General features: G+C 43.4%; 1 protein-coding gene across 1 annotated transcript; it reads left to right on the plus strand.

The window, feature by feature from the left end:
- The first annotated feature begins 2,689 nt into the window (after positions 1–2,689).
- On the plus strand, positions 2,690–6,243 carry LOC132890743 (tubulin beta-4B chain-like). Its single transcript, XM_060927920.1, has 4 exons — positions 2,690–2,832; positions 3,082–3,190; positions 4,468–4,578; positions 4,786–6,243. Exons 1-4 carry the CDS (start codon positions 2,776–2,778, stop codon positions 5,841–5,843), a joined length of 1,335 nt encoding a protein of 444 aa, XP_060783903.1. The 5' UTR covers positions 2,690–2,775; the 3' UTR covers positions 5,844–6,243.
- Positions 6,244–25,784: the final 19,541 nt, after the last annotated feature.

A 25,784-nucleotide genomic window follows, 5' to 3' on the forward strand; every position in this document is an offset into this window, starting at 1 on the left:
TACAGGCATGCTTCTGTACTGGAAATCACAGAATGAGCTTAGGAATATTTCCAGAGAACATTATCTGTGAACACGATTCACCGTGCCATCCGCCGTTGCCAGCTAAAACTCTATAGTTCAAAGAAGAAGCCGTATCTAAACATGATCCAGAAGTGCAGATGTCTTCTCTGGGCCAAGGCTCATTTAAAATGGACTGTGGCAAAGTGGAAAACTGTTCTGTGGTCAGACGAATCAAAATTTGAAGTTCTTTATGGAAATCAAGGACACTGTGTTATTCGGACTAAAGAGGAGAAGGACGACCCAAGTTGTTATCAGCGCTCAGTTCAGAAGCCTGCATCTCTGGTGGTATGGGGTTGCATTAGTGTGTGTGGCATGGGCAGCTTACACATCTGGAAAGACACCATCAATGCTGAAAGGTATATCCAGGTTCTAGAGCAACATATGCTCCCATCCAGACAACGTCTCTTTCAGGGAAGACCTTGCATTTTCCAATATGACAATGCCAAACCACATACTGCATCAATTACAGTATCACGGCTGCGTAGAAGAAGGGTCCGGGTACTGAACTGGCCAGCCTGCAGTCCAGATCTTTCACCCATAGAAAACATTTGGCGCATCATAAAACGGAAGATACGACAAAAAAGACCCAAGACAGTTGAGCAACTAGAATCCTACATTAGACAAGAATGGGTTAGCATTCCTATCCCTAAACTTGAGCAACTTGTCTCCTCAGTCCCCAGACGTTTACAGACTGTTGTAAAGAGAAAAGGGGATGTCTCACAGTGGCAAACATGGCCTTGTCCCAACTTTTTTGAGATGTGGTGTTGTCATGAAATTTAAAATCACCTAATTTTTCTCTTTAAATGATACATTTTCTCAGTTTAAACATTTGATATGTCATCTATGTTCTATTCTGAATAAAATATGGAATTTTGAAACTTCCACATCATTGCATTCCGTTTTTATTTACAATTTGTACTTTGTCCCAACTTTTTTTGGAATCGGGGTTATAAATGACAGAGTGGAATGATCTGAAAGTTGGTGAAGGTCACTGAATCAGTTTGTATACAGTACACTTACCAACCCTGTTGTTGTGTGTGTGTGTGTGTGTGGGGGGGGGGGGGGGGGTTCCACCACAGAAAAAATGTTACATGTTTGTATTTAATACACCAGCATGCTATTTATCTCTGACTGTATCTGTTTAAAGGCCATGATTAAAGCAGAGACAGCTGGCAGGTGGAGTTCTAGCAGTCAGCATCCTAAGAGCAAGTTGATTTTCAGCTCCATCAGTTACAAGGCACCAACCAATATACAGGAATGAATGAAACCTCCAGCTGTCCTGAATTTTATAAAACCCTCAGTACAGATTTATTACATGAACATTATTTAAATGTCTGCAATAACATTTTATCTATATTTTTGGAGCCAGAGTAATCTGTTCTTCAGTTTTCTGTGACAGAATAATACTAAGGTCCAAGCTGATATTATTTATAGGCACCTTATTTTTGAGTTAGTGAACTTTGGATGAACCCCATTAAAGCCAATATAATACAACCCAGTACAAGTGACCAGTCAAACAGGAGAGCTAGAAGAACTCAATCATAAATGTAATACCTTTGATAATACAGTAACGGGTTGATACTTTGATAAAAAATTTAATAATCAGGGACCCCTGACTAAGTTTCTAGGACCCTTGGAGAATGGCTGGATTACAGTGTTCTTCTGAAAGTTGTTTTCACTGCTCATGAGAACTAGTAGAAACTCAATTCACAGGGAAGATAAAGACATGATTAAAGTCATTAAGGACACTGCAAACCAGAAGCATCAGACATAAGAGCAGCTTTTTTCCCTGTGCCATCAATGTCATAAATATCTGACCTGAACCATCCTTGCCATGATACTATTGTACCTCCTATAACATACGCTTTTTTTTTTTTGCACTACCTCACTGCACACTGTGTACACTGACTGTATCGTGTATATTTTTAGTATATTGTGTATTGTCTGTAAATATCTTGCATATGGTCTGTATATTGTGTACTGTTTATACTGTTGATAGCTTTATTATTTATAATGTATACTGTAGATTATAGATATTGTATATGATTGATATTATATATATTGCATATTTTAGATATTGTGTGTATATATATATATATATATATATATATATATATATATATATATATATATATATATTACAGACATTTATAGATATTGTATAAGACAGGTATTTTTGACATTGTTTATAATAAAGGTATTGTATTGTTTATTTTACGTATATAATGGTTATAATAATTATTGTAGATTGCATATTTATTTATATTGTGTGATGTCTATATTGTCCAGATTGTACATTGCATATACATATATTAATTTCTCTTAGATTACACATGCTTAATTTTCATATACATATATCCCATCCCCCACCCCCCACACACAAGAGAAACACAAGCTCTTCGGAACCAATTTACTTGTGTGTGTTAACAATACTTAGCCAATAAGCATGATTCTGTTTCTGGTTCTGGTTCTGATTTTTTTTTAATAAAAAAACACGATGCTGTAACACTCTCAGCCAATCACAGGTGAGTGTACGCAACTTCAACCAATAGTCATAAAGATTGCTATATGACGCGCGACAAGTCTCCACCAATTAAATTGTCAGGGAGGCGGGTCTATGACGTAAGGTCACCGCATATATTTCTCTAATTATTTTTTCCTTTTCGCAGGCGAGGTTTTTTCATCAGTTGATCTGTTTTTTCTACAGCGTGAAGAATGAGAGAGATTGTTCATTTGCAAGCCGGACAGTGCGGCAACCAAATTGGTGCCAAGGTAAGAAATGAAAGAGGGTTTTTTGAACGCATTCACAGGTTTTCCGGGTCTCTATCCGAGACTCTCTGAAGGCCTCAGTCTGTTTAGCTCTTGGCGATTTGTTTAATGGTCCCATTTGTTTTAAAGTTTTTTAAATGTATTTTAAATAACCATCTTTTTTTCGTATTTTTGTATCACAGATTCAGTATTATCTTTATATATATTATTTAACCCCAATTTTTTTTTTTTTTTTTTTTTTTGTGCCCTCAGTTCTGGGAAGTCATTAGCGATGAGCATGGCATTGATCCTACAGGCAGTTACCATGGCGATAGTGATCTTCAGCTGGACAGAATTAATGTCTACTACAATGAAGCTACAGGTGAGGGCTTTTCAAGGTTATCTATCTTTCTTAAAGGTAGACTGCCTTTCACATGGTGGTGTAGTGGTTAGCACTGTCACCTCACAGCAAGAAGGTTCTGGGTTCGAGCCCAGTGGCTGACGGGGGCCTTTCTGTGTGGAGTTTGCATGTTCTCCTCGTGTCCGCGTGGGTTTCCTCTGGGTGTTCCTGTTTCCCCCACAGTCCAAAGACATGCAGGTTAGGCTAATTGGTGGCTCTAAATTCACCGTAGGTGTGAATGTGAGCGTGAATGGTTGTCTGTGTCAGCCCTGTGATGATCTGGCAACTTGTCCAGGGTGTACCCCGCCTCTCGCCCATAGTCAGCTGGGATAGACTCCAGCTCGCCCGCAACCCTGTAGGACAGGATAAGCGGCTACAGATGATGGATGGATGGATGGATAGACTGCCTTTCGTATTTTTCAAGTGTACGTCATAAGAATTTTCCCTGACACCCAATTATTTTTGTTTAGTGGACCGAAAGCTATTGAATGCGAACCACAGACTTCCAATTTTACTAGTTTTTTTAAAAAATAGAGCAATTAATGAGTTTAGGGCCACATGGCCCTAAATTCTGTTATTTTTCCTGCTTCAGCATGACCCAATTCAAGATACTACGTCATGCAGCACATGGTGGGCTTTTCCTGTTTGTGCAAGGCATTGTAGGATACAAATTTGAAACAGGAGAGAAAAATGGAGAACCTGGGTGTGCGAATGAAATGTGAAAGACCGAGTACAGTAACAAAGTGAGAAGAAAAGGCGTTATGTTGCCAAGGAAAGGAAATACAGGACCAAACTAATAAATATTGGCAGTCAGCGAGCACCTCTGTGTGATAAGCTGTTCATTTAGCAACAGAATGATGGAACTGTCAGTGCATGGTTAAGGTAAACCTGTAGATGGCAGTAATGCAACACTGTGGATGCCAGCTGCAGTAAAACCCAAAAGAAGATGATAAACCTAGGCATGTGCACTTGGACTTCCTCTGTCTTCTTGACTGTGTGAAGCAGGTGATTTGATGCACATTATTTGTGAGAGAATCCCCTCAAATTAAATGACTTCCCAGCCATAGAATGGCCTGATATATTGTGAGATATTACAGAAATAAATATATCACAATGACCAAGTTTCAGAGGGAATGAAATTTCACTGATTTTATGAACTTGAAAGGCTGTCTAGCTTTAATGAAACCTTTTTATGAAATTTTCTTTTTTACATTTAATGCTTTTTCCTTACTTTTTAAACTTCATTTTTATCTTTTCAGGAGGCAAGTATGTTCCCCGTGCTGTCCTAGTAGATTTGGAGCCAGGTACCATGGACTCTGTGAGGTCTGGACCTTTCGGGCAAATTTTCAGACCTGACAACTTTGTTTTTGGTAACTTTTACACAACACTATTATGAACCACTTTTTTCCCTTTCTTTTTTCTTTGTCTTTTTTTAATGCAGATGCAAAGCAGTAAATCTGATTGTCATCTGTCTTGCAGTAAAATTTGCATGAATTTTGGCTGTGCACTTCATTTGGATTCACCTACTGTTTCCTGTAAGCTGTAAAACTGTACATGTCAATGCTTCCTCTCCACAGGCCAGAGTGGTGCTGGTAATAACTGGGCCAAGGGCCACTACACGGAAGGTGCTGAGCTGGTGGACTCAGTCTTGGATGTGGTGCGTAAGGAGGCCGAGAGCTGCGACTGCCTGCAGGGCTTCCAGCTAACTCACTCGCTGGGGGGTGGTACTGGGTCAGGCATGGGCACCCTGCTCATCAGCAAAATCCGTGAAGAGTACCCTGACCGCATTATGAACACCTTCAGTGTTGTGCCCTCACCCAAAGTCTCCGATACAGTGGTGGAGCCTTACAATGCCACACTGTCTGTCCACCAACTGGTAGAGAACACGGACGAGACGTACTGCATTGACAATGAAGCCCTGTACGACATCTGTTTCCGCACCCTCAAACTCACAACGCCAACATACGGTGACCTCAACCACTTGGTCTCTGCCACCATGAGTGGAGTTACAACATGTCTGAGGTTCCCTGGGCAGCTCAATGCTGATCTGCGCAAACTGGCAGTCAACATGGTGCCCTTCCCCCGTCTGCACTTCTTCATGCCTGGTTTTGCCCCACTGACCAGCAGGGGTAGCCAGCAATATCGTGCTCTCACTGTACCTGAATTAACCCAGCAGATGTTCGATGCCAAGAACATGATGGCTGCTTGTGATCCACGTCACGGTCGCTACCTCACGGTGGCTGCTATTTTCCGTGGCCGCATGTCCATGAAGGAGGTGGATGAGCAGATGCTCAATGTGCAGAACAAGAACAGCAGCTACTTTGTTGAATGGATCCCCAACAACGTGAAGACAGCTGTGTGCGACATCCCACCCCGTGGCCTGAAGATGGCTGCCACCTTCATTGGGAACAGCACAGCTATCCAAGAGCTGTTCAAGCGCATCTCCGAGCAGTTCACGGCCATGTTCAGACGCAAGGCTTTCCTGCACTGGTACACGGGTGAGGGCATGGATGAGATGGAGTTCACGGAGGCTGAGAGCAACATGAATGACCTGGTGTCTGAGTACCAGCAGTACCAGGAAGCAACTGCTGAAGAAGAAGGAGAGTTTGATGAAGAGGAAGAAGAGGAGCCTTAAATATATTTTGTCAGTCACTTTTTCCATCTTTTTAAGATGAGATGTATTTATTTATTGATCCCTGTGAGGGGAAATTCAGGTGTTGTGGTAGTTCAAGTACAGAGTTAAAAAATAGATAAATGGAGAGACAAAAAAAATTAGAATACATATCATAGAATAAAGACAGGTAATGTAATAAAATGGAATTAAAAACAGAGCTAAATAAGGACAACTGCTCACAAAGACAGCAACAAACAACAAGAATTGGTAGTGGCATGACATCCACTAGTGGTGTGTGTAAACCAGTGGTGTCGAGCCGTATAAAGTGACACAGTGAAGTGAGGTAGCCGTACACTGTAAAATAAAATAAATAAAACGTTACGCCAACTTAAAAATTCAAGGCAACTTGCTGCACAGGATTTTTGAGTTTATGTGCCAACTAAGATTTTTAAGTTTTGAAGAAAGTTGTGCCAACTTATACTTTTGGTCTCAAATAACTTAGCCTTCATATTCACACAAACTTTTTTTCAGTTTTATATGATAAGAATTCAACTTTAAGGCCATTAATCTTAACAAAAAAGCACTTAAGTGTTAACAAAAAAGCACTGCCACTACAGTTTTATAGCAGTTTTGCTACCATCATGTTAAAATAAACATGCTATTTGAACTGGATTGTTATTTGTTTTATTGTGGGATAAAAAGAAAATTGAACTCAAATTTTGAAGTTTTTACTTGGATGAAAGATTAGTGGCCTTAAAGTTGAATTCTTATCATATAAAACTGAAAAAAAAAGCTTGTGTGAATATGAAGGCTAAGTTATTTGAGACCAAAAGTATAAGTTGGCACGACTTTCTTCAAAACTTAAAAATCTTAGTTGTCACATAAACTCAAATCCTGTGCAGTAAGTTGCCTTGAATTTTTAAGTTGGCGTAACTTTTTTTTTTTAAAGTGTAGGTATGGTGGAACTGTAACAATAGTGCATCATGTGATACAGTGCCCGATAACTGTACAGATAAGAGGGGGGGATAGTGCTATGGCAATGGAGGGGGAAAAAGGACAAAATGTACAGAACATATGCGTACTGTCAGCGGCAGCAGCTGTCCATTGCTAGCGATGATAACGGCTTCATTCGGATGCGCAGAAATGCAGATGGGCCACGAGGCCCGCAACAGAATCATCCGCAGTAGTGGCATGAATGGCCTGGTTGAGCTGCAATGGAATGTCTGGTTTCATGAGCTCTTATATACTCCCTTTTGAGTTCTGTGCAGGAGAAAGTGTACATGTGCAATGTTCTACATTTTTCTGTTCAACTTTTCCTTTTTTTTTGGTCCCCTTTTGAATGGTCAAGTTGTTTCTCAGATTCTGTGTTCCTCACTTATGTGCCTTCCAAGTTCTTTGTCTGTTTAATAAAACATGCAGTTAATAATCACAGCCTCAGGGTATTTGTTGCAGTGATTAATCCATGATATCTTAATAAAATTCTTGTATTTCTTTTCAGACCCATAGGGCTCTGTTGCAGTGTTCTGGCACAAGGGTCAGTTTGGTAAACTTGGCTTTTATTAAATATTTTAAGAGGTCAAAGGTGCTGACTGCAAAGTCATCTGAAATTTTACCTTTTTTGTGCATGGCATTTTCCTATGTCTTGCAAGAACAAGATCATGCGGACAGGATGTGATCATTTTAATGTGCTGAGGGTCGCTTTTCTCCATTTTGGGACTGAATAATCTACCCCTTGAGGTAAACCGTATGACCCCATGGAAACAGCTGAATGCAAGGAGCTTTAACTCATTAGCATAACTATGGAACTGTGTCACACCAAGATGGCAATGCATGGCAAACATTGTGACTCTCTGCATCGACTTCAGAGAGTTTTGAGCTGCAGGTATGTAATTTGTGGTTGACATTCATGAATAGATCTGTGAAACACAAGATGGCAGTATCTTTTCTGTTACTGCTTTTGTTAGTTCTTTGTAAGTGGCAGAGGCACAATTGATGGAATCTTTACTTTGCATCAAATAATGGAAAAGTGCAGAGAGCAGTGGCAGGATTTGCACATCGTTTTCATTGATTTTACCAAGGCATTTGATTGTGCAAATCGAGAGTTCCTCTTCAAGATCCTGGAAAAGCTTGGCTGTCCTGCAAAATTTGCTCGTCTCATCAGGAGGTTGTATTGTGGAACGCATGCTAGATTGCTTATCGAAGGAGAACTTAGCAAATTAATTAAATACGACAGTGGTGTCAAACAAGGTTACAAGCTTTGCTCCCATTCTTTTCAGGATTTATGCTGCAGGTATGCTTTTTCTCTCTTTCTGAAACGTCAGTCCACTGCATTAGAGTTCGTTTTAGATGTGACGGTGACTTGTTTGATCTTCAGCGACTGAAGTCTAAGACCAAGACACTCACCAAATACATAAGGGAAGCCCAGTATGCAGATGATATTGCCATATTTACAAATGGTGGTACAGTGCTGCAACTTTTGTCAACTGCTTACAATAATCTCATCTCATTATCTCTAGCCGCTTTATCCTTCTACAGGGTTGCAGGCAAGCTGGAGCCTATCCCAGCTGACTACGGGCGAAAGGCAGGGTACACCCTGGACAAGTCACCAGGTCATCACAGGGCTGACACATAGACACAGACAACCATTCACACTCACATTCACACCTACGGTTAATTTAGAGTCACCAGTTAACCTAACCTGCATGTCTTTGGACTGTGGAGGAAACCGGAGCACCCGGAGGAAACCCACGTGGACACGGGGAGAACATGCAAACTCCACACAGAAAGGCCCTCGCCGGCCACGGGGCTCGAACCCGGACCTTCTTGCCACTACATCACCGTGCCGCCCGCTTACAATAATCTATCAAAGAAAATGGGTCTCAGAATTATCAGGAAAACAGAAGCCATGCGTGTTAGTGAACAGGTTGATTTCTATGTCAATGATTACAAGCTGAAAAGGGTAGACTGCTTTAAATATCTTGAAAGCTATGTCACTAAAGACTGCAAGCTAGACAAGGAAATAGCAGCCAGAATTCAAGCTGCCTCGTGTGTGATGGGAAGGCTGAGAGATAGTCTCTCTCTATCTCAATCAGTCCGTCACACCTCTATTACTCCATGAAAATGAGACCTGGACATTATATAGTTACCGCATTAAACTGCTTAAAACCGTTCAACAACGGCATCTGAGATCGATCCTCAAAATCAAATGGAATGACTATGTTACAAACAATGAAGTGCTGGATCGCGACAAGACCACAGATATCAAAATTACCCTCATTATGATCAGACTGCACTGGATGGGCCATGTTGCCTGCATGCCTGACGAATGGCCGGTGAAGGCTCTACTGTTTGGCGAGCTTGCAGAGGGATCCAGAAAAGTTGGCTGCCCTTTTCTGAGGTTTAAAGGACACCTTAAAGGACATCTTGAAGTGTAGCGGCATACTTCAGTCATGGACACATTCGATAATGGATCGTTCGGAGTCGTGGATGTGCATAACAGCTGTATGTAACAAGTTTGATGAAGACAGGTACCATGAGGGTGTAGTGGTTAGCGCTGTTGCCTCACAGCAAGAAGGTCCGGGTTCGAGCCCCGTGGCCGGCGAGGGCCTTTCTGTGCGGAGTTTGCATGTTCTCCCCGTGTCCGTGTGGGTTTCCTCCAGGTGCTCCGGTTTCCCCCACAGTCCAAAGACATGCAGGTTAGGTTAACTGGTGACTCTAAATTGACCGTAGGTGTGAATGTGAGTGTGAATGGTTGTGTGTCTATGTGTCAGCCCTGTGATGACCTGGCGACTTGTCCAGGGTGTACCCCGCCTTTCGCCCGTAGTCAGCTGGGATAGGCTCCAGCTTGCCTGCGACCCTGTAAAAGGATAAAGCGTCTAGAGATAATGAGATGAGATGAGGCACCATGAGAACAAAGTTAAAAGGGTGAAGCATCATGACAGGATTGGATATTAGCAGAGCCATTTGAACTAATGCAGAACTTTGTACATGAATTGTATCATACCCGTATCGGGTTCAAGGCGTATATGTATTTCTCTTTAAGATCAAAACATTAGGTGTATAACTCCATCCTCACTCCTGTGGAGTTGAGCCCATTAATTCTAAGGCTAAGATAGTTAAGCGCTAGCTAGAATGATTTAGTTATCTGTCCAGAAAAAAATACGTCATCTCACCTTGCTCTATCTTGCAGTTGCACTCACTAGGCAGACTTCTCTTTTCTTTTTTTCCGCTGGCTTTTAGCTGGTAGGAGAGCGGAGTTCGCTATGTTTGCCCATACCAACTTATTTTGGTGAAAAGTAGTTCAAACATGCCCCATGGTGGTCATATGATATTGTTGCTCACTTGATTCTGCAATTTCCAGTATCGTAAAATACAGGATGTAGTTTATCTTGGCAAAATATAATACAAGAAGGACACATGGTGTGTGCAGCAGTAAAACATCTCGAAACTCCAACAGCAATAGAAATAGAACATTTTGTCCAGAATTCAACTTTGCAGCCAGCACCTTTAAGGCATTTAACGCATTTGTGCATCTCATTCAGCAAAGCATGATGGGCATTCAGTGTGACTATCTGCAGTAGTCACACATTGCTTGCACAATTTTCGAATCAAGCAGTTGTTATAGAATGGTTTAGCTGCTTTTGTCACAAAGTACTGTAGTTTCAAGGACTCCTTTCTGTTTATCCAGAAAGGACTATTGGTCATTGTGTGGTACGTTTGGCCCCCTGCGAGCGCAGCTCACTGAAAACTTTAATATGAGCATTGGCTCCAGCAGCATGCATACGTGCACGCGGGGATTTAAAAATTCATAACTTAGCCACCGAAAGTCCTAGCCTCACCAAACGTTACAAGCACCTCCCTCGGTTAGGTTAATATAAGGCAGCCTTGGGTTGAAGTGCCCTTGAGCAAGGCACCTAACCCCCAACTGCTCCCCAGGCTGCAGCATAGCTGCCCACTGCTCTGGGTGTGTGTGTGTGCATGCGTGTGTTCACTGCTTCAGATGGGTTAAATGCAGAGGACATATTTCACTGTGCTTGAGTGTGCAACAAATGAAGGCAGCTTCTTCTCTCCCCGAGACCTTTCGAAATAGCCCAGCCACAGCCCGCTATGACTGCGGCTTGGACAGTTATTTGTGGAAAATTTCAAATTTCGACCTCTTTTCTGGAACATTTTATTGGTTTGACCTAGATTTTTTTGTCTCAGGTTACGCATTGTGAGAATAGCACAAAGCATTATGAGAATACAGGTAATTAGGTCAGGTAAGCATCACCACTTGCCACAGGTGGTTGGATCCTGAACCATTGGTCTGTTGGTTGAGCGTAGCTATAGCCCACGTAGCCGGCTAGCAGTAAAATAAACAAATGCCCCGTGACTGATGCCAAGTGGTGCACATATATTTCTGACCGATGCATTTGCATCAGTCTAGATCCGTCCCTGTGTGAGTGTGTGTATCAAAGTGTCAGGGACAGAAACTAAATCAGAAATGACACTTCACACTGATAAATTTTATTTTTTTTACACATGATCTACAGAAAAGCCCTGTGATGACCTGGCGACTTGTCCAGGGTGTACCCCGCCTCTCGCCCGTAGTCAGCTGGGATAGGCTCCAGCTTGCCTGCGACCCTGTAGAACAGGATAAAGCGGCTAGAGATAATGAGATGAGATGGGAGATGAGATCTACAGAAAGTATGTACATGTGTGTGTGGCTGTACGCTCTAAAATCTTGGTTTTAAACCATGTCTCACAGACTGTTAATCTACCCAGCACCATGTAGATCATGTAAAAAAAAAATTTAGAGCATGAAGTGTCATGTTGCGCTCTGAGATGAGCCATTTTAAACTGAGATTTTAGAGCGCGCAGCCACACACACACTTTGCCACACAGACTTTATGTAGATCATGTGAAAAAAAGATTTTGCAGTGCAAAGTCTCATGTCTGATCCAGTTTCTGTAGGTGACACTTTGCCACACACACTACACACTTTATGTAGATCATGTAAAAAAAGATTTTGCAGCATGAGGTCTCATGTCTGATCCAGTTTCTGTCAGTGACACTCTGTTCCAGCTGATCAAGCACACTTGGCATTTTCTCTGTGAAAATGCAATCTAGTTCCAACTTGTGTTTTTATTTTAGCATTATTGTGGCATTTTTATGCTACTTAATGACGCATGCTTATTTAAAAACTGATAAATTTGGTAAAATACTTGTAAAGCTAGCAAAACTACAATGTAAACAGAGAATATAAACAACTGAGTTACTCCAAGCAACCACTACCTGTCATCATCGCATACATCATCACCGCAGGAAGCCCATCTGACATTTTAAAGAAAATTCATTTTTCTCGAACACTACTTGATCTCCGAAAATGAAAGTTTGATTTTTGAAATCTGCAACTACTTTTATTTTCAAACTTATTTTAAGTAAATCTGCTGGAGGATCCCTTTAAGAAAACTGCCTTCAGTTGTGCAATCATGGATTAGATGCCTAGAGTGGATTATGTTTTTTTTGGTGAGGATTTTTGGCATTTATGCAGCCAGATTTGATGGCCATCGTATTTGCAATTGCAGCGCAGAGTATTGTTGATTCTCACTTTCTGCTCCCTCAAAATTGGGGTTTAGTCGAACGTGTGAGTGTGACAGCGGGGGCATGGTCAAGCATCGGTTTGTGAATGGAGGTCAGGGCCAGGGAAGGTGATTGGCAAAGTCACTACACCTGTTGTCAATTAATGTTTTGTGTGTGTGTGTGTGTGTGTGTGTGTGTGTGTGTGTGTGTGTGTGTGTGTTCGTTGCAGTGACAACGGAGCAAAGAAAAGGAGGAAAAGCGCAAAGAGGGGGATCTTTCCCGACCAGTGTGTGTGTGTGTGTGTGAGAGAGAGAGAGAGACTGAGTTTTTACAGAGCTGAAAAGCAGTAGAGAGAAAGCACTAAAAATGAAGCCTGTGTTGACACTATTTCCCACCTGTCCATGCTTCAGTATTCTACCCACATCAGGAACATGCTACAGTGGTGCCGGGACCCAGGATACTGAAGGGAACCACCCCATGGAGTCCTCCTCACTTAAGGACCTCATTCATGCCCTCGCTGTCACCCAATGCTGATTGCCCTCCAGAAGGAGCAAAAATAACCACTTCAAAGCCTTGCTGCTGGCCCAGCAAGAAGATCGTCAGGTGTTCCGGCACCTGCTCGTGTCAGTGGGGTCCTTGACACTGAGGGGATAATAGACATGGTGGCACTGGAACAGTTCATTGCATGGCTGCTGGAAGGGACAGCAGAGTGGGTCCAGTGCCACTGTTCAGTATCGCTGCATCAACCCATCAAGTTGGTGGAGGTTCCAGCGGCAAGTGGACATTCAGCCTCTTCTCTCTCTCTCTCTCTCTCTCTCTCTCCCCATCTCACCTCTCCCCATCCCCTCCCCGTTCCCCCACCATGGAAATGGGCTCCCCCTCTGCAGCTGGCTCACCGCACCCGTGGCATCCCCCTCCCTTTTTTCCCTTCTGTCTCTGTTACTTCTCCCCCTAGGTGAGTGATCCCTATATTGCCAGTGCAGAGGTGAAGTCTGGGCCAGTATGCTGGTGCTGTGGGGAACCTGGGCATCTCCAGGGCCAGTGTTGTGTGATGGAGGTGGGAGCTGTGGTCCAGATCCCTGACATGCCAGAGACCACCCTTGATCAGGCTGGAGCATATCACATACCAGTGAGTATTCAAGGGAATACATATCACGCATTGGTGGATTCCAGCTGTAATCAGATCTCAATCCACCAAAGCCTGGTGGAAGGTGAGGCATTAGGGAGAGCACAAGTGGTACACAAGTTTTGTGTGTACACAGGGATGTCCATGAATATTCATTAGTGTCCATCCACATTATATTTCAGGGGGGAAAGTATAGTGTAGAGGCAGTGGTTAGCCCACGCCTCACCCACCCACTGATTTTGGGGACTGATTGAACAGGGTTTAAAGGTTTAATGAAGCGTGTAGTAGTGGGTGGGTCCTGCACTAACACGTCATGGGGATATTCCGGTGTGGCATTGACTGGGGAAGTTGTCTCAGAGCCATCCACGTCAGCACCACATCAGAGTGATACAAGGAGTGGGGAGCAGCCTGCCCCTCCTCCCTCTCTTGGGGATTCCCTCAAGGATTTCCCGTTAGAACAAACGTGATTTGACCAAGTGAGATTAATCGATGGTCAACCTCTCCAGCCAAATGCAACACCCTCCTTCCCGTACTTTGCAATTATTAAAGATAGGCTATACTGAGTGATGCAGGACACTCAAACCGGTGAGCAAATAACCCAGTTATTAATCCCAAAGAGCCATAGTGAACTCGTATTCCATGCGGCTCACTTTAATCTGATAGTTGAACACTTGGGTTAGGATAAGACACTAGCTCGAATAATAGCCTGGTTCTATTGGCCAGGGATTTGTGGGGATATCACTGGTGGTGTGCGGCATGCTGCAAATGCCAGAGACCCTAACCCATAGCTATGTCATCACTTGTTTACCGCAATGCATTATGGGCGATACCCGGGGTCAGCGCCGCCATATCATTTACTTTCACCTTTGTTAAACACTACATTGTTCTGTCTAACCATGCCTAAAGTGAATTGCTATGTGCCTTACTGTGTCTCCACAACAAAGAGAACACCTAATTTGAGCTCTTATCAGCTGCCAGTCAAGAAGAAGAGAAGAAAGAAATTGACAAATTAAATCTGCAGTGAAAACCTTCAAACTGAATCGAAATGGACAAGTGTTTGTAGCTTACATTTCTCTGGTGGGAAAAAGATGTACTTAAACTGTGACCTAGCAATATTTCCATGGTCTGTGAAATGGTCTTCGGTTACAGAAGATTATAACAATTGACACTGTTCATTGTCTGAAACTAGCAATATTCCAAAGCCTGTAAAACAAAGAAGCATTCTTCGGCCTTTGCCTCTCAACGTGCTGAAGCACTCGGCATTCAAATGAGTCTGTTGGACTGATAAAACTCCCAAACCATGAAGGGTTCTCTTTCGGGTATGTATAATGTTCAGTGTTCCTCACTAGCAGCATTTATTAATGCAGCGGTTCCCAAAGTGGGGGTCGCGACCCCTTTGGGGGTCGCGGAGGGACTCCAGGGGGGTCGCGGAGAGACGAGACTGTTTGCATAACACAAAAAAAACGGGCATTGGAATGTTTTGAATGGCGTCGGAATGTTGGTAATGCGTCAGTGTATAGCTGCCACAGTCATTAGAATTCAATTGCTCCCTTTCACTCAGTAATCGCGCTCCGCCCTTGAATATTAATTCCATTCAATTTATGCTAAACCGCCAATCTGTTGGATTGCTCTGATATTGTTGTTGTTATTAGCAAACCCTCCTCCTGTGAATACAAACTGTATAAAACAGGTCCCTATTTTGAGATTCAGAACAAAACATCGGACGGCGACTTTATGACAACATGGACAAGTTTCTACGCATGCTTCCTACAAAACGCAAGGCTGCTGCACAGGACGAGTTCCCATGCACTTCGGCAGCGAAAAAGATAAGGCGGTATGATGATGCATACATCGAAATGGGCTTTACGAGCACATTGGTGGGTGGTGAGGAACGACCGCAGCGTGTTCTCTGTCTGAAGGTGCTGGCGACAGAAAGTTTAAAGCCAAACAAGCTGAAGCGTCACCTGGACACGGCACACCCCGAGCACAAGGACAAGCCGGTTGAATTCTTTCGGCGGAAACTTTTGAACTTTCAGACACAACGGGTGAACTTCACTAAAGTTGCGTCTGTCAATGTCAATGCCCAGCTCGCCTCCTACAAAGTGGCCTACCTCCTTGCGCAGAGCAAGAAGCCACACACAGAAGCGGAGGAGGTGATCCTGCCCTGTGCCATTGAAATGGTGAGGACCATGGTCGACGAGGCAACAGCAAACAAGTTACGGGCGATCCCCCTCTCAAATAATACGACTGGAAGACGCATACATGACATTGCTGGTGACATTGAGAAGCAGCTCACCGACCGAGTACGTGCAAGCACCCGGTTTGCTCTGCAGGTCGACGAAGCCACTGACAGCAACCGAGACTGTTTATTAATCACGTACATCCGTTTCGTTGATACAGAGGACATGAGAGAGGATCTGCTATTCTGCAAGGAGGTGAAAACACGAGCCACTGCTGATGAACTGTTCCGAGTGATTGACACTTATTTGCAAGAGGCAAAATTGAAGTGGGAGTGCTGTGTTGGAGTGTGTACGGACGGGGCTCAGGCTATGGCTGGGAAGTGCAGTGGGCTACAAGCGCTCATAAAGCGTGTGTCCCCCAATGTGCAGTGGACCCACTGTATGATTCACTGAGAAGCGTTGGCATCGAAGCAGCTGAGTCCCAAACTGAACAAGGTGATGACGGACGTAATCGCCACTGTCAATTATATCAAAACGCGCCCTGTTAAAGCTCGACTCTTTGCTGCTCTCTGTGAAGAAATGGGCTCCAAACACACGGCAGTTCTGTTTCACAGCGAAGCGCGATGGCTGTCACGTGGGAAGGTATTGAACAGGGTGTTTGAGCTGCGAGAGGAGATATGGATTTTTCTCGAGGAGGAGAATCATGCACTGGCACTCTGTTACAACAACGAACGGTTCCTGATGACAGTTGCCTACCTCAGTGACATTTTCCAAAAACTGAACGAACTGAATCTGCAAATGCAAGGACCCAACACCCATTTCCCTCAGCTTGTCGCTAAAATGCAGTCATTTACAAGGAAATTGGAACTGTGGGGAAAGATGATTGAGGAGGGAACAACAGATTGCTTTCAGAACTTGCATTAATTTCTCCATAACACCAACAGTCACAACACAATCATGCCATGCATTCGTTCACACATTTTTGCCCTCCAACAACATTTTCAGAGGTACTTTCCTGTTATGGATTTGGCACACTATGAATGGATCACAGACCCCTTCAATACAAGGCCACCTGCTCATCTCAGTGTTACTGAACAGGAACAGTTCATTGATGTGACCTCAGACATAGGATACAAACAGCAGTTTAGGGCCAAGTCACTGTCTGCCTTTTGGATTGGGGTGGAAAAAGATTACCCACTGTTGGGTGGAAAGGCTGTGGCCATACTCCTCCCTTTTGCCACATCCTACCTCTGTGAGGTGGGCTTTTCTGCAGTGGCCTCCATCAAGACCAAATACAGGGCAAAGTTGAACATTGAAAACGAACTAAGGGTGGCGATCTCACAGTTATCACCAAGATTTGAAAAACTCTGTACTGAAAAGCAAGCACACACAAGTCACTGAAAAAATATTCTGATGTTCTGTGTAATGTTCTGTTTTATTATGATGTGCAATGCTCTTTTGTGGATAATGCTCTTCTGTGAATAAAAAATAGCAACTTTAATATCCGTCTGATTATTATTATTATTATTATTATTATTATTATGGTTATTATTACTACACTACACACTGCATAATGGGTGGTGGTGGTGGGGGGGTTTGATGTCAGGGGTCCCAAAAATATTCTGAAGTCCAAAAGGGGGTCCCCAGCCAAAAAGTTTGGGAACCACTGTAAATGCGTCACCATCTGGGTCACATACATATCGACTTAATCCACTGTTTATTAAGTCCTTCACCCTGTAAAACACACCAAAATTAAGTTCAATCCATGTTCAACAAATAAATCCAGATTAGACTTACAAAATAGTTTATTTCTTAAGATTTGACTAGATGTAGCAAAATGTTTCAAAATTAGGAATGAAATTATTTAGCATACAAATTATTTATGTTGTTTGCACATTTTCCTTGGTTAAGCCTATAAAGTTTTGCTATACCTGGCTGCAGGGCCTGGCAGTAGACCTAACATGAATGTAACTTCGCCATGAACACTATAGACATTACAGCCAATTTCAGCGAGGCTACATACAATTCCTAATATTCAGATAGATTTGCTTTCTCGATAAAGTTTAGCTGGTGCAGTATAAGTCCTCAGAAATAAGACATTCTGAGATTTGATGTTGTTGTTGTACAGTGTGGTAGACTCAGTCTAGACTCTTACCTTCTCACCAAGCTTGATTTGGATTCCAATTTTCCTGCTGTAAACTCTTGACATGTTTAAATGTCACCTCTTTAAATCACCAATTTCATTGTCTTCCATGACAGAGCGCGGCAAAATCACTCCTCTCACATTGCTCTCGCGTAAAATTAATCTGACATCTGTCATATCACTCAACTACCAACCCTGGCTATCCCCCATAATGCATTGCAGTAAACAAGTTATGCTTGGGGGCTATTGATAAATCCAGCAGCCACTCCTAAAGCGCCCTTGCACCCTCTCCCTCTAATTGAGACCCCCTTCGAGAGAATTGGCATGGATCTCATCAGGCCATTAGATCAGTCAGCATGGGAGGATCGCTTTATTTTAGTCCTGGTGGACTATGCAACACGATATCCAGAAGCAGTCCTGCTGCGTAACATTTCCACACATAATGTGGCAGAGGCACTGTTTAAAATTCTCGCCCAAGGTGGGATTCCCAAAGAAATCCTAACTGACCAAGGCATGACATTTATGTCACACACACTTCGTGAGCTTTATGAGTTATTGGGGATTAAATCCATCCTCACTGGCATCTATCACCCACAAACAGATGGCTTAGTAGAACGATTCAATCAAGCACTTAAACATTTAATTCAGCAGTTTGTAAGCAATTGGGATAAATGACTTGAGCCCCTGTTATTCACAGTACGAAAGGTCCTGCAAGCCTCCACGGGATTCTCCCTGTTCCAATTATTATATGGGCATAAGCCTTGTGGCATTTTGGACATGCTGAAGGAAAATTGAGAGGAGGGACCTTCAAATAGCAAAAACGAAATTCAGTACATTCTCGAACTGCATGCAAAGCTCCATACACTCATTGACTTAACCCAAAAGAATTTATGGTAGGCACAAGAACGTCAGGCCCGGCTGTATAACACGGGTGCACACCTTAGAGCGTTCACCCCAGGAGATAAAGTAATCTTATTATTGCCCACTTTGAACTCAAAATTGATCACCAAGTGTCAAGGGCCCTTTGAGGTCACATACCGAATTGGGGACATCGAGTATGAGGTGAGGCGAACGGATAGGGGCAAGGCACTACAAATATACCCCCTCAACCTGTTTAAAACATTGGAATGATGGCATTGGTGCCTTTGGTAGTTCTGGAGAGGGTGGAGCTGGGGCCAGAGGTAAAAATGAAAGTAACCACTCAAGCTACTCTGGTTCCCTGTGGAGATCACCTCTCACTGGCCCAACTCACGGAGGTTGCCAAGTTGCAAGCGGAATTTTCCAATGTGTTCTCGCCCCTTCCCAACCACACTCACTTCATAGAACACCACACTGAGATGCCCCCAGGGGTGGTGGTGCATAGCCACCCATATTGCTTGCCTGAGCACAAAAAACAGTGGTTCGGGACGAACTCAAGGCCATGCTCAAAACAGGAATAATTGAGGAGTCCCACAGTAACGGGAGCAGCCCAGTGGTCCTGGTCCCCAAGACCAACAGGTTGGTCCCATTCTGTGTGGACTATAGAAAAGTCAATGCAGTGTCTAAGCCCATGTTTACATTAGACCGTATCAGCAGATCATCAGATTAACGTTTTTAAAACGATTAGTGTGCACACAGCAACACCAATACACGATTTGCGTGCACACAGCAATACCAATACACGGATACGCTCGGCTCCGCAGGCATCCTGCGCTCCAAATCACTCCGCCCTGAACAGCGAGTGCCCTCTGGAGGGTGTGCACTCTGGCCTTGCGCAGCTCACAGAGCACGCGAGTGAAGTGAACAAGCTGTGATTCGGGACTGAGCCGCTGTGTGTGTGATTCCAGCGCACATCACTTACCACTTGCAAGTGGAAGGATGGCAAGCCTAAAGACAATCATAACTACACAATGGGCAGTATTTGCATCAGTATTTGCAGTATTTTCATACTTTTATACTCTTTAATGAAAGGTGATACAAGGCGGAAGTCCGCGCCGTTTTTCAGCAGTCGCGTCACATGACCAACGCCAGCGAATCAGGAAGGTGGATGTCACAGTGACGTTGTCCAATGAGACGCCAGCTAGAGCTCAGCACAGCGTATCCGCGTATTCTGAATGTTTACACAGCACCGGAGCTGACACGATCTGGATTGAATACGTGGACGCTGGCGGATTCCCGTTTCCCGGCGTTTCCAGGCGGTTTAATGTAAACGGACAGTGCATCCGCGAAGAAAACGAGACAGATACGGTCTAATGTAAACGTAGCCTAAATTCGACACGTACCTAATGCCTCACATTGATGAGTTCCTTAATCGATGAGACACTGCTCGTTTTTTTCAGCACTGGATTTGACAAAGGGATATTGGCAGATCCCCTTGACTCCTCTGTCCCCAGAGAAAATGGCCTTTTCCACACCATTTGACTTACACCAATTCGTCATGCTTCCTTTCGGATTATTTGGTGCTCCTGCTATGTTCCAGCGGCTCATGGACAAAATCTTCCACCCCCATGCTGCCTATGCCATGGCCTACTTAGATGGCATTATTATATATAGCAATGATTGGCTGCAGCACCTAAAACACCTTAGGGCTATTTTGGAGTTGCTGCAGTGTGCAGGCCTCATGGCTAACCCAAAAAAGTGTGTGATTGGGTGGGTGGAAGTATGGTATCTGGGCTACCACTTGGGTCATGAGCAGGTGCGTCCCCAAATTGACAAGACTGCAGCAATTGCGGCCTGCCCAAGACCCAAGACCAAATAGGGGGTGAGACAGTTCCTGCGGATGGCTGGCTACTATCGTAGGGTCATACCTAATTATTCAGATGTCAACAGCCTGCTGACTGATCTCACTAAAAAGGGAGCACCAGATCTGGTCCAGTGGATGGAGCAGTGCCAAAAGACCTTCACCAAGGTAAAAGCTGCACTGTGTGGGGGGCTACTTTTACACTCCTCTGACTTCTCTCTCCCTTTTTTTCTTTACAGACAGACACATCAGAGAGCTGGAGGCCATTTTGTCCCAGAAGGTGGAAGGCGAGGAATGTCCAGTTCTGTACATCAGTTGCAAGCTCTTGACGCATGAAAGTAAGTACAGCACCATCGAGAAGGAGTGCCTGGCCATCGAATGAGTGGTCCTCACTCTCCAGTACTACCTGCAGGGGCACCCTTTCACCCTCTGTTTGGACCACGCACCACTCCGGTGGCTCCACTGCATGAAGGATGTCGATGTGCGGATCACCCATTGGTATCTCGCCCTCCAGCCTTTTAAATTCAAGATGATCCACAGGCCAGGGGCGCAGATGGTGGCAGCGGACTTTCTGTCTCATTGGTGGGGGGGGTCCGCTGCAGAGTCGGGCAGTGGAGGTATGTTGTAACGGGGACATGATCAAGCGTTGGTCGAGGCCAGGGAAGGTGAGTGGCAAAGTCACTACACCTGTTGTCAATTAATGTTGTGTGTGTGTGTTCATTGCAGTGATGACAGAGCAAAGAAAAGGAGGGAGAGAGTGAAGAGGGTGATCTTTCCTGACCAGAGCACGTGTGTGTGTGTGTGTGTGTGTGTGTGTGTGTGTGTGTGTGTGTGTGTGTGTGTGAGAGAGAGAGAGAGAGAGAGAGAGACTGAGTTTTCACAGAGCTGAAAAGCAATAGAGAGAAAGCACTAAAAATAAAGCCTGTGTTGATACTATTTCCCACCTGTCCGCGTTTCAGTATTCCACCCATGTCAGGAACATACAACAGTGACAGATAAAACCAGCAGAATTATTTCCAAATTTTGGAAGAAGAGTTTACTAAATGACTGAACAGGTTAGGTTAATTTTAACTCATGAATCCTACAGGTGTATCTCAGTTCAGTATTTTTTTTTTTTACATCTTTACAATCATCCTGAAATGAAATATGTGCTAATGTATTGTTAATTTGCTGTGCTGTTGCATTATTATATGTCTCTGAACACCATATTTAACTTGAGCCAACCCCCTAACCCACCCACTTACAGCGGATTTCTGCATTTTAAAAATATAAACGTCTATTATGGATTGTGCAGTGTTCTGAAGGATGTCTTTCTTTAAGTGGAATCACTCCCCTTAGCATTGTTTGCTCATTAGTAATTTTCCATGTGCAGTGATATTTTTGGTTGCTTCTGACAAGTAAACAGAGTGATGATTCACAAGTTAACGTTACCTCCAAGTGTGCATGTTTAATTCTTTAATATGTAGTTGCAAAGACACAACAAATTGGCAATGAGTTTGGCATGAACCTAATGGACAAATGGCGCCAATGATACAGAATGAGAAATCAACTGGTGTGAAGGAGAGAAAGCAAGAGCAGCATTACTAAAGGGGTAGTCAAAGCTAGCAAAGGATGCATGAGTAACCATGCATAGCACACAGTAAACTGGGGCAAGCAAGCTAAAGGTAAATATCAAGAGTGACAATGTACTTTGTTGGAAAAGTAGATGACTTTGATAGTGCCAATGAAGATTGGGAAGCTTACATTGAAAGAGTTTAACTGTATCGGATGCTAATAACATGGAAGCAGAGAAGAACGATTCTATTCTCCTCAGTCTAATGGGAGCTAAAACATACAATCTCTTATGCAACCTAGTAAACCTGGACAAACCGTCCAGCAAGAAATTTGATTAAATTGTTAAGATCTTGCAAAACCACTTGAACTCCCAACCTCTAGTGATTGCAGAAAGATTCAGATTCCCTAAACAATGGCACCACCAAGGGGGGTTCAGGGGGGGAAGGGGGACAGCCACCCCATAAATTTGCTGCCCCTACCCTGGCCAGACCAGTTGCATATGCATAATATTTATTTATTTATTTAGTGAAATCATTGAGTCAGACAGTTGTCTCTGGATCTGCTGTATGTTGGTGACTAAACCTCCTTTTAGTCTTTAAAAAAAGGAGAAGACAAGCTTCAAAGATGTGTTCAAATGCAGAGCTACTTTTGACCATCTCACTGTACAATCCCCCCCTCCCCCTGGCCTGCTGATGCAGGTGCACTCACTTACTGGCACTCTATTTTGTTGAAGTCATCAACTATTCATTAATGAAGACTTGAGTGCAAAACTGTTCATGACAACTGCAGTGCTAAAGTTATCATGGCAATTGTAGTCCTCAGCCATCATAGCAAAACTGTAAGTGTCCAGAGCCATTTTCCAAGTGTGACTTTCAACTGTCCACATGGGGCCATCCTCAGGAGCAATGTGATGAGACTCCAGCCAGACGTAGGGCATCAGGATAGATCAGGCAAGTCTAAAAAGCAGAAGAGGTCAGCATCACTGGTGTCTCAGGATTGACATGTAACTCAACAGAGAGAGAGAGAGAGGCAGACAGGGAGAGACAGAGAGAGGGGGATGCAGAGAAAACACAGGTCGTTTGGGTATGCCTAGTGTCACTTAATGGTTAAGAACAGTATACAGTATCTTGCAAAAGTATTCATCCCCCTTGGTGTTTGTCCTCTCACATTACAAGTTGGAATTAAAATCAATTTTGGGGGGTTAGCACCATTTAGTTTACACAACATGCCTAGCACTTTAAAGGTGCAATTTTTTTTATTTATTTATTTATTTATTTATTTATTTTTACTGCGACACAAGCAATAATTAAGATGAATAAACAGAAGTCTGGAGTGTGCACAGATATTCACCCCCAAAGTTAAGACTTTTGTAGAGCCACCTTTTGGTGCAATTACAGCTGCAAGTCTTTTGGGGTATGTCTCTATTAGCTTAGCACATCTAGCTACTGGGATTTTTGCCCATTCTTCAAGGCAAAACTATTCAAACTCCTTCAAGTTAGATGGGTTGCGTTGGTGTACAGCAATCTTCAAGTTATGCCACAGATTCTCAATTGGATTGAGGTCTGGGCTTTGACTAGGCCATTCCAAGACATTTAAATGTTTCCCTTTAAACCACTCCAGTATGTTTAGGGTCATTGTTCTGATGGAATGTGAACCTTTGTCCCAGTCTCAAACCTCTGGCCGACTCAAACAGGTTTTCTTATTTAGGGGTTTCATATGGGCGTCACGGTGGTGTAGTGGTTAGCGCTGTCGCCTCACAGCAAGAAGGTCCGGGTTTGAGCCCCGTGGCCGGCGAGGGCCTTTCTGTGCGGAGTTTGCATGTTCTCCCCGTGTCCACGTGGGTTTCCTCCGGGTGCTCCGGTTTCCCCCACAGTCCAAAGACATGCAGGTTAGGTTAACTGGTGACACTAAATTGACCGTAGGTGTGAATGTGAGTGTGAATGGTTGTCTGTGTCTATGTGTCAGCCCTGTGATGACCTGGCGACTTGTCCAGGATGTACCCCACCTTTCGCCCATAGTCAGCTGGGATAGGCTCCAGCTTGCCTGCGACCCTGTAGAACAGGATAAAGCGGCTAGAGATAATGAGATGAGATGAGGGGTTTCATATGAAAGGGGGTGAATACCTATACATACTCCGTATTTCTGGGGGGGGGTTTTCATCTTAATTATTGTGTCCCAATAAAAAATGCACCTTTAACGTGGTATAGGCATATTGTATAAATCAAATGGTGCTAACCCCAAAAAATCTATTTAAATTCTAGCTTGTAATGTGACAAAACAGGACAAACACCAAGGGGGATGAATATTTTTGCAAGGTACTGTACATTTTACGCTGAGTGCAAGCAAGGGACTCCAACAAGACTACCTATCACAGCATAACTGAAAGCAAGAGCCAGAAGGTAACCCAGACATAAGGGATCCCTGGGACATAAAGCAGCCAGCCACACCATCAACAAACCCTAGTGAACATGTGAGAATGGGGGGGGCGACAGCATCCATACATCCCAGTTTACCAAAGCACTTTATGCCCGAGGTCCCTCCAGATCTACTCCTTTACCTAATAAAAAACTATTAACAAAAGACTTGATTAAAAGGATATGTTTTCAGCCTAGACTTAAACACTGAGACTGTGTCTGAGTCCTGAACACTACCTGGAAGGCTATTCCATAATTGTGGGGCTTTGTAAGAAAAGGCTCTTCCTCCTGATGCAGCCTTCACTATATGAGGTACCAGCAGATAGCCTGCACCTTTTGATCTAAGTAGCTGTGGTGGGTCATAAAGGACCGGAAGTTTGCTCAAATACTGTGGCGGGAGACCATTCAGTGCTTCAGAGGTCAATTGTAGTATTTTATAATCAATGTGAAATTTGATTGGGAGCTAGTGCAATGTGGATAAGATGGGGTGGTATGGTCATATTTTCTAGTTCTAGTAAGGACTCTTGCTGCTGTATTTTGAACAAACTGGAGCTTGCTTATGTACTTATTGGAACATCCAGGCAGTAAGGCATTACAATAATCCAACCTAGAGGTAACAAAAGCATGAATTAATTTTTCTACATCATGCAGTGACATTACATTTGTACATTTCTTATTTTAGCAATATTTTTGAGATGAAACAAAACTATCTTCATAACATTATCGATGGGTTTCAAATGAAAGACTGGATCAATGATCACCCCAAAGTCTTCTACTGCGACAGGAAAAGAAACAGAAAGACCATCCAGAGTTACTATGTAATCAGAAAACCTACTTCTAGCTGCATGTGGTCCTAGTACAAGTACTTCTGTCTTGTCAGAGTTAAGTAGAAGGAAGTTAATAAGCATCCAGTGTCTAATATCCTTTATACATTCCTCAATTTTATTAAACTGGAGTCCCTCATCTGGCTTTGCTGAAACATACAACTGTGTGTCATCAGCATAACAGTGGAAGCTAATACCATGCTTATGAATAATATTACACAGAGGTAACATATATAAAGAAAAAAGCAGTGGGCCTAAGACAGAACCTTGTGGAACACCAAACTTTTACCTCAGTATGCAAAGAAAAAAAAATCACCATTTATATCAACAAACTGATAGCAATCAGTTAAATAAGACCTGAGCCAGGAGAGGGCCATTCCCTTAACTCCCACAACATTTTCTATTCTATCCAGGAGAATGGTATGATCAATGGTGCCAAAG

Source organism: Neoarius graeffei, chromosome 8, assembly GCF_027579695.1.
Source record: "Neoarius graeffei isolate fNeoGra1 chromosome 8, fNeoGra1.pri, whole genome shotgun sequence".
NCBI classification, from domain to species: Eukaryota; Metazoa; Chordata; class Actinopteri; order Siluriformes; family Ariidae; genus Neoarius; species Neoarius graeffei.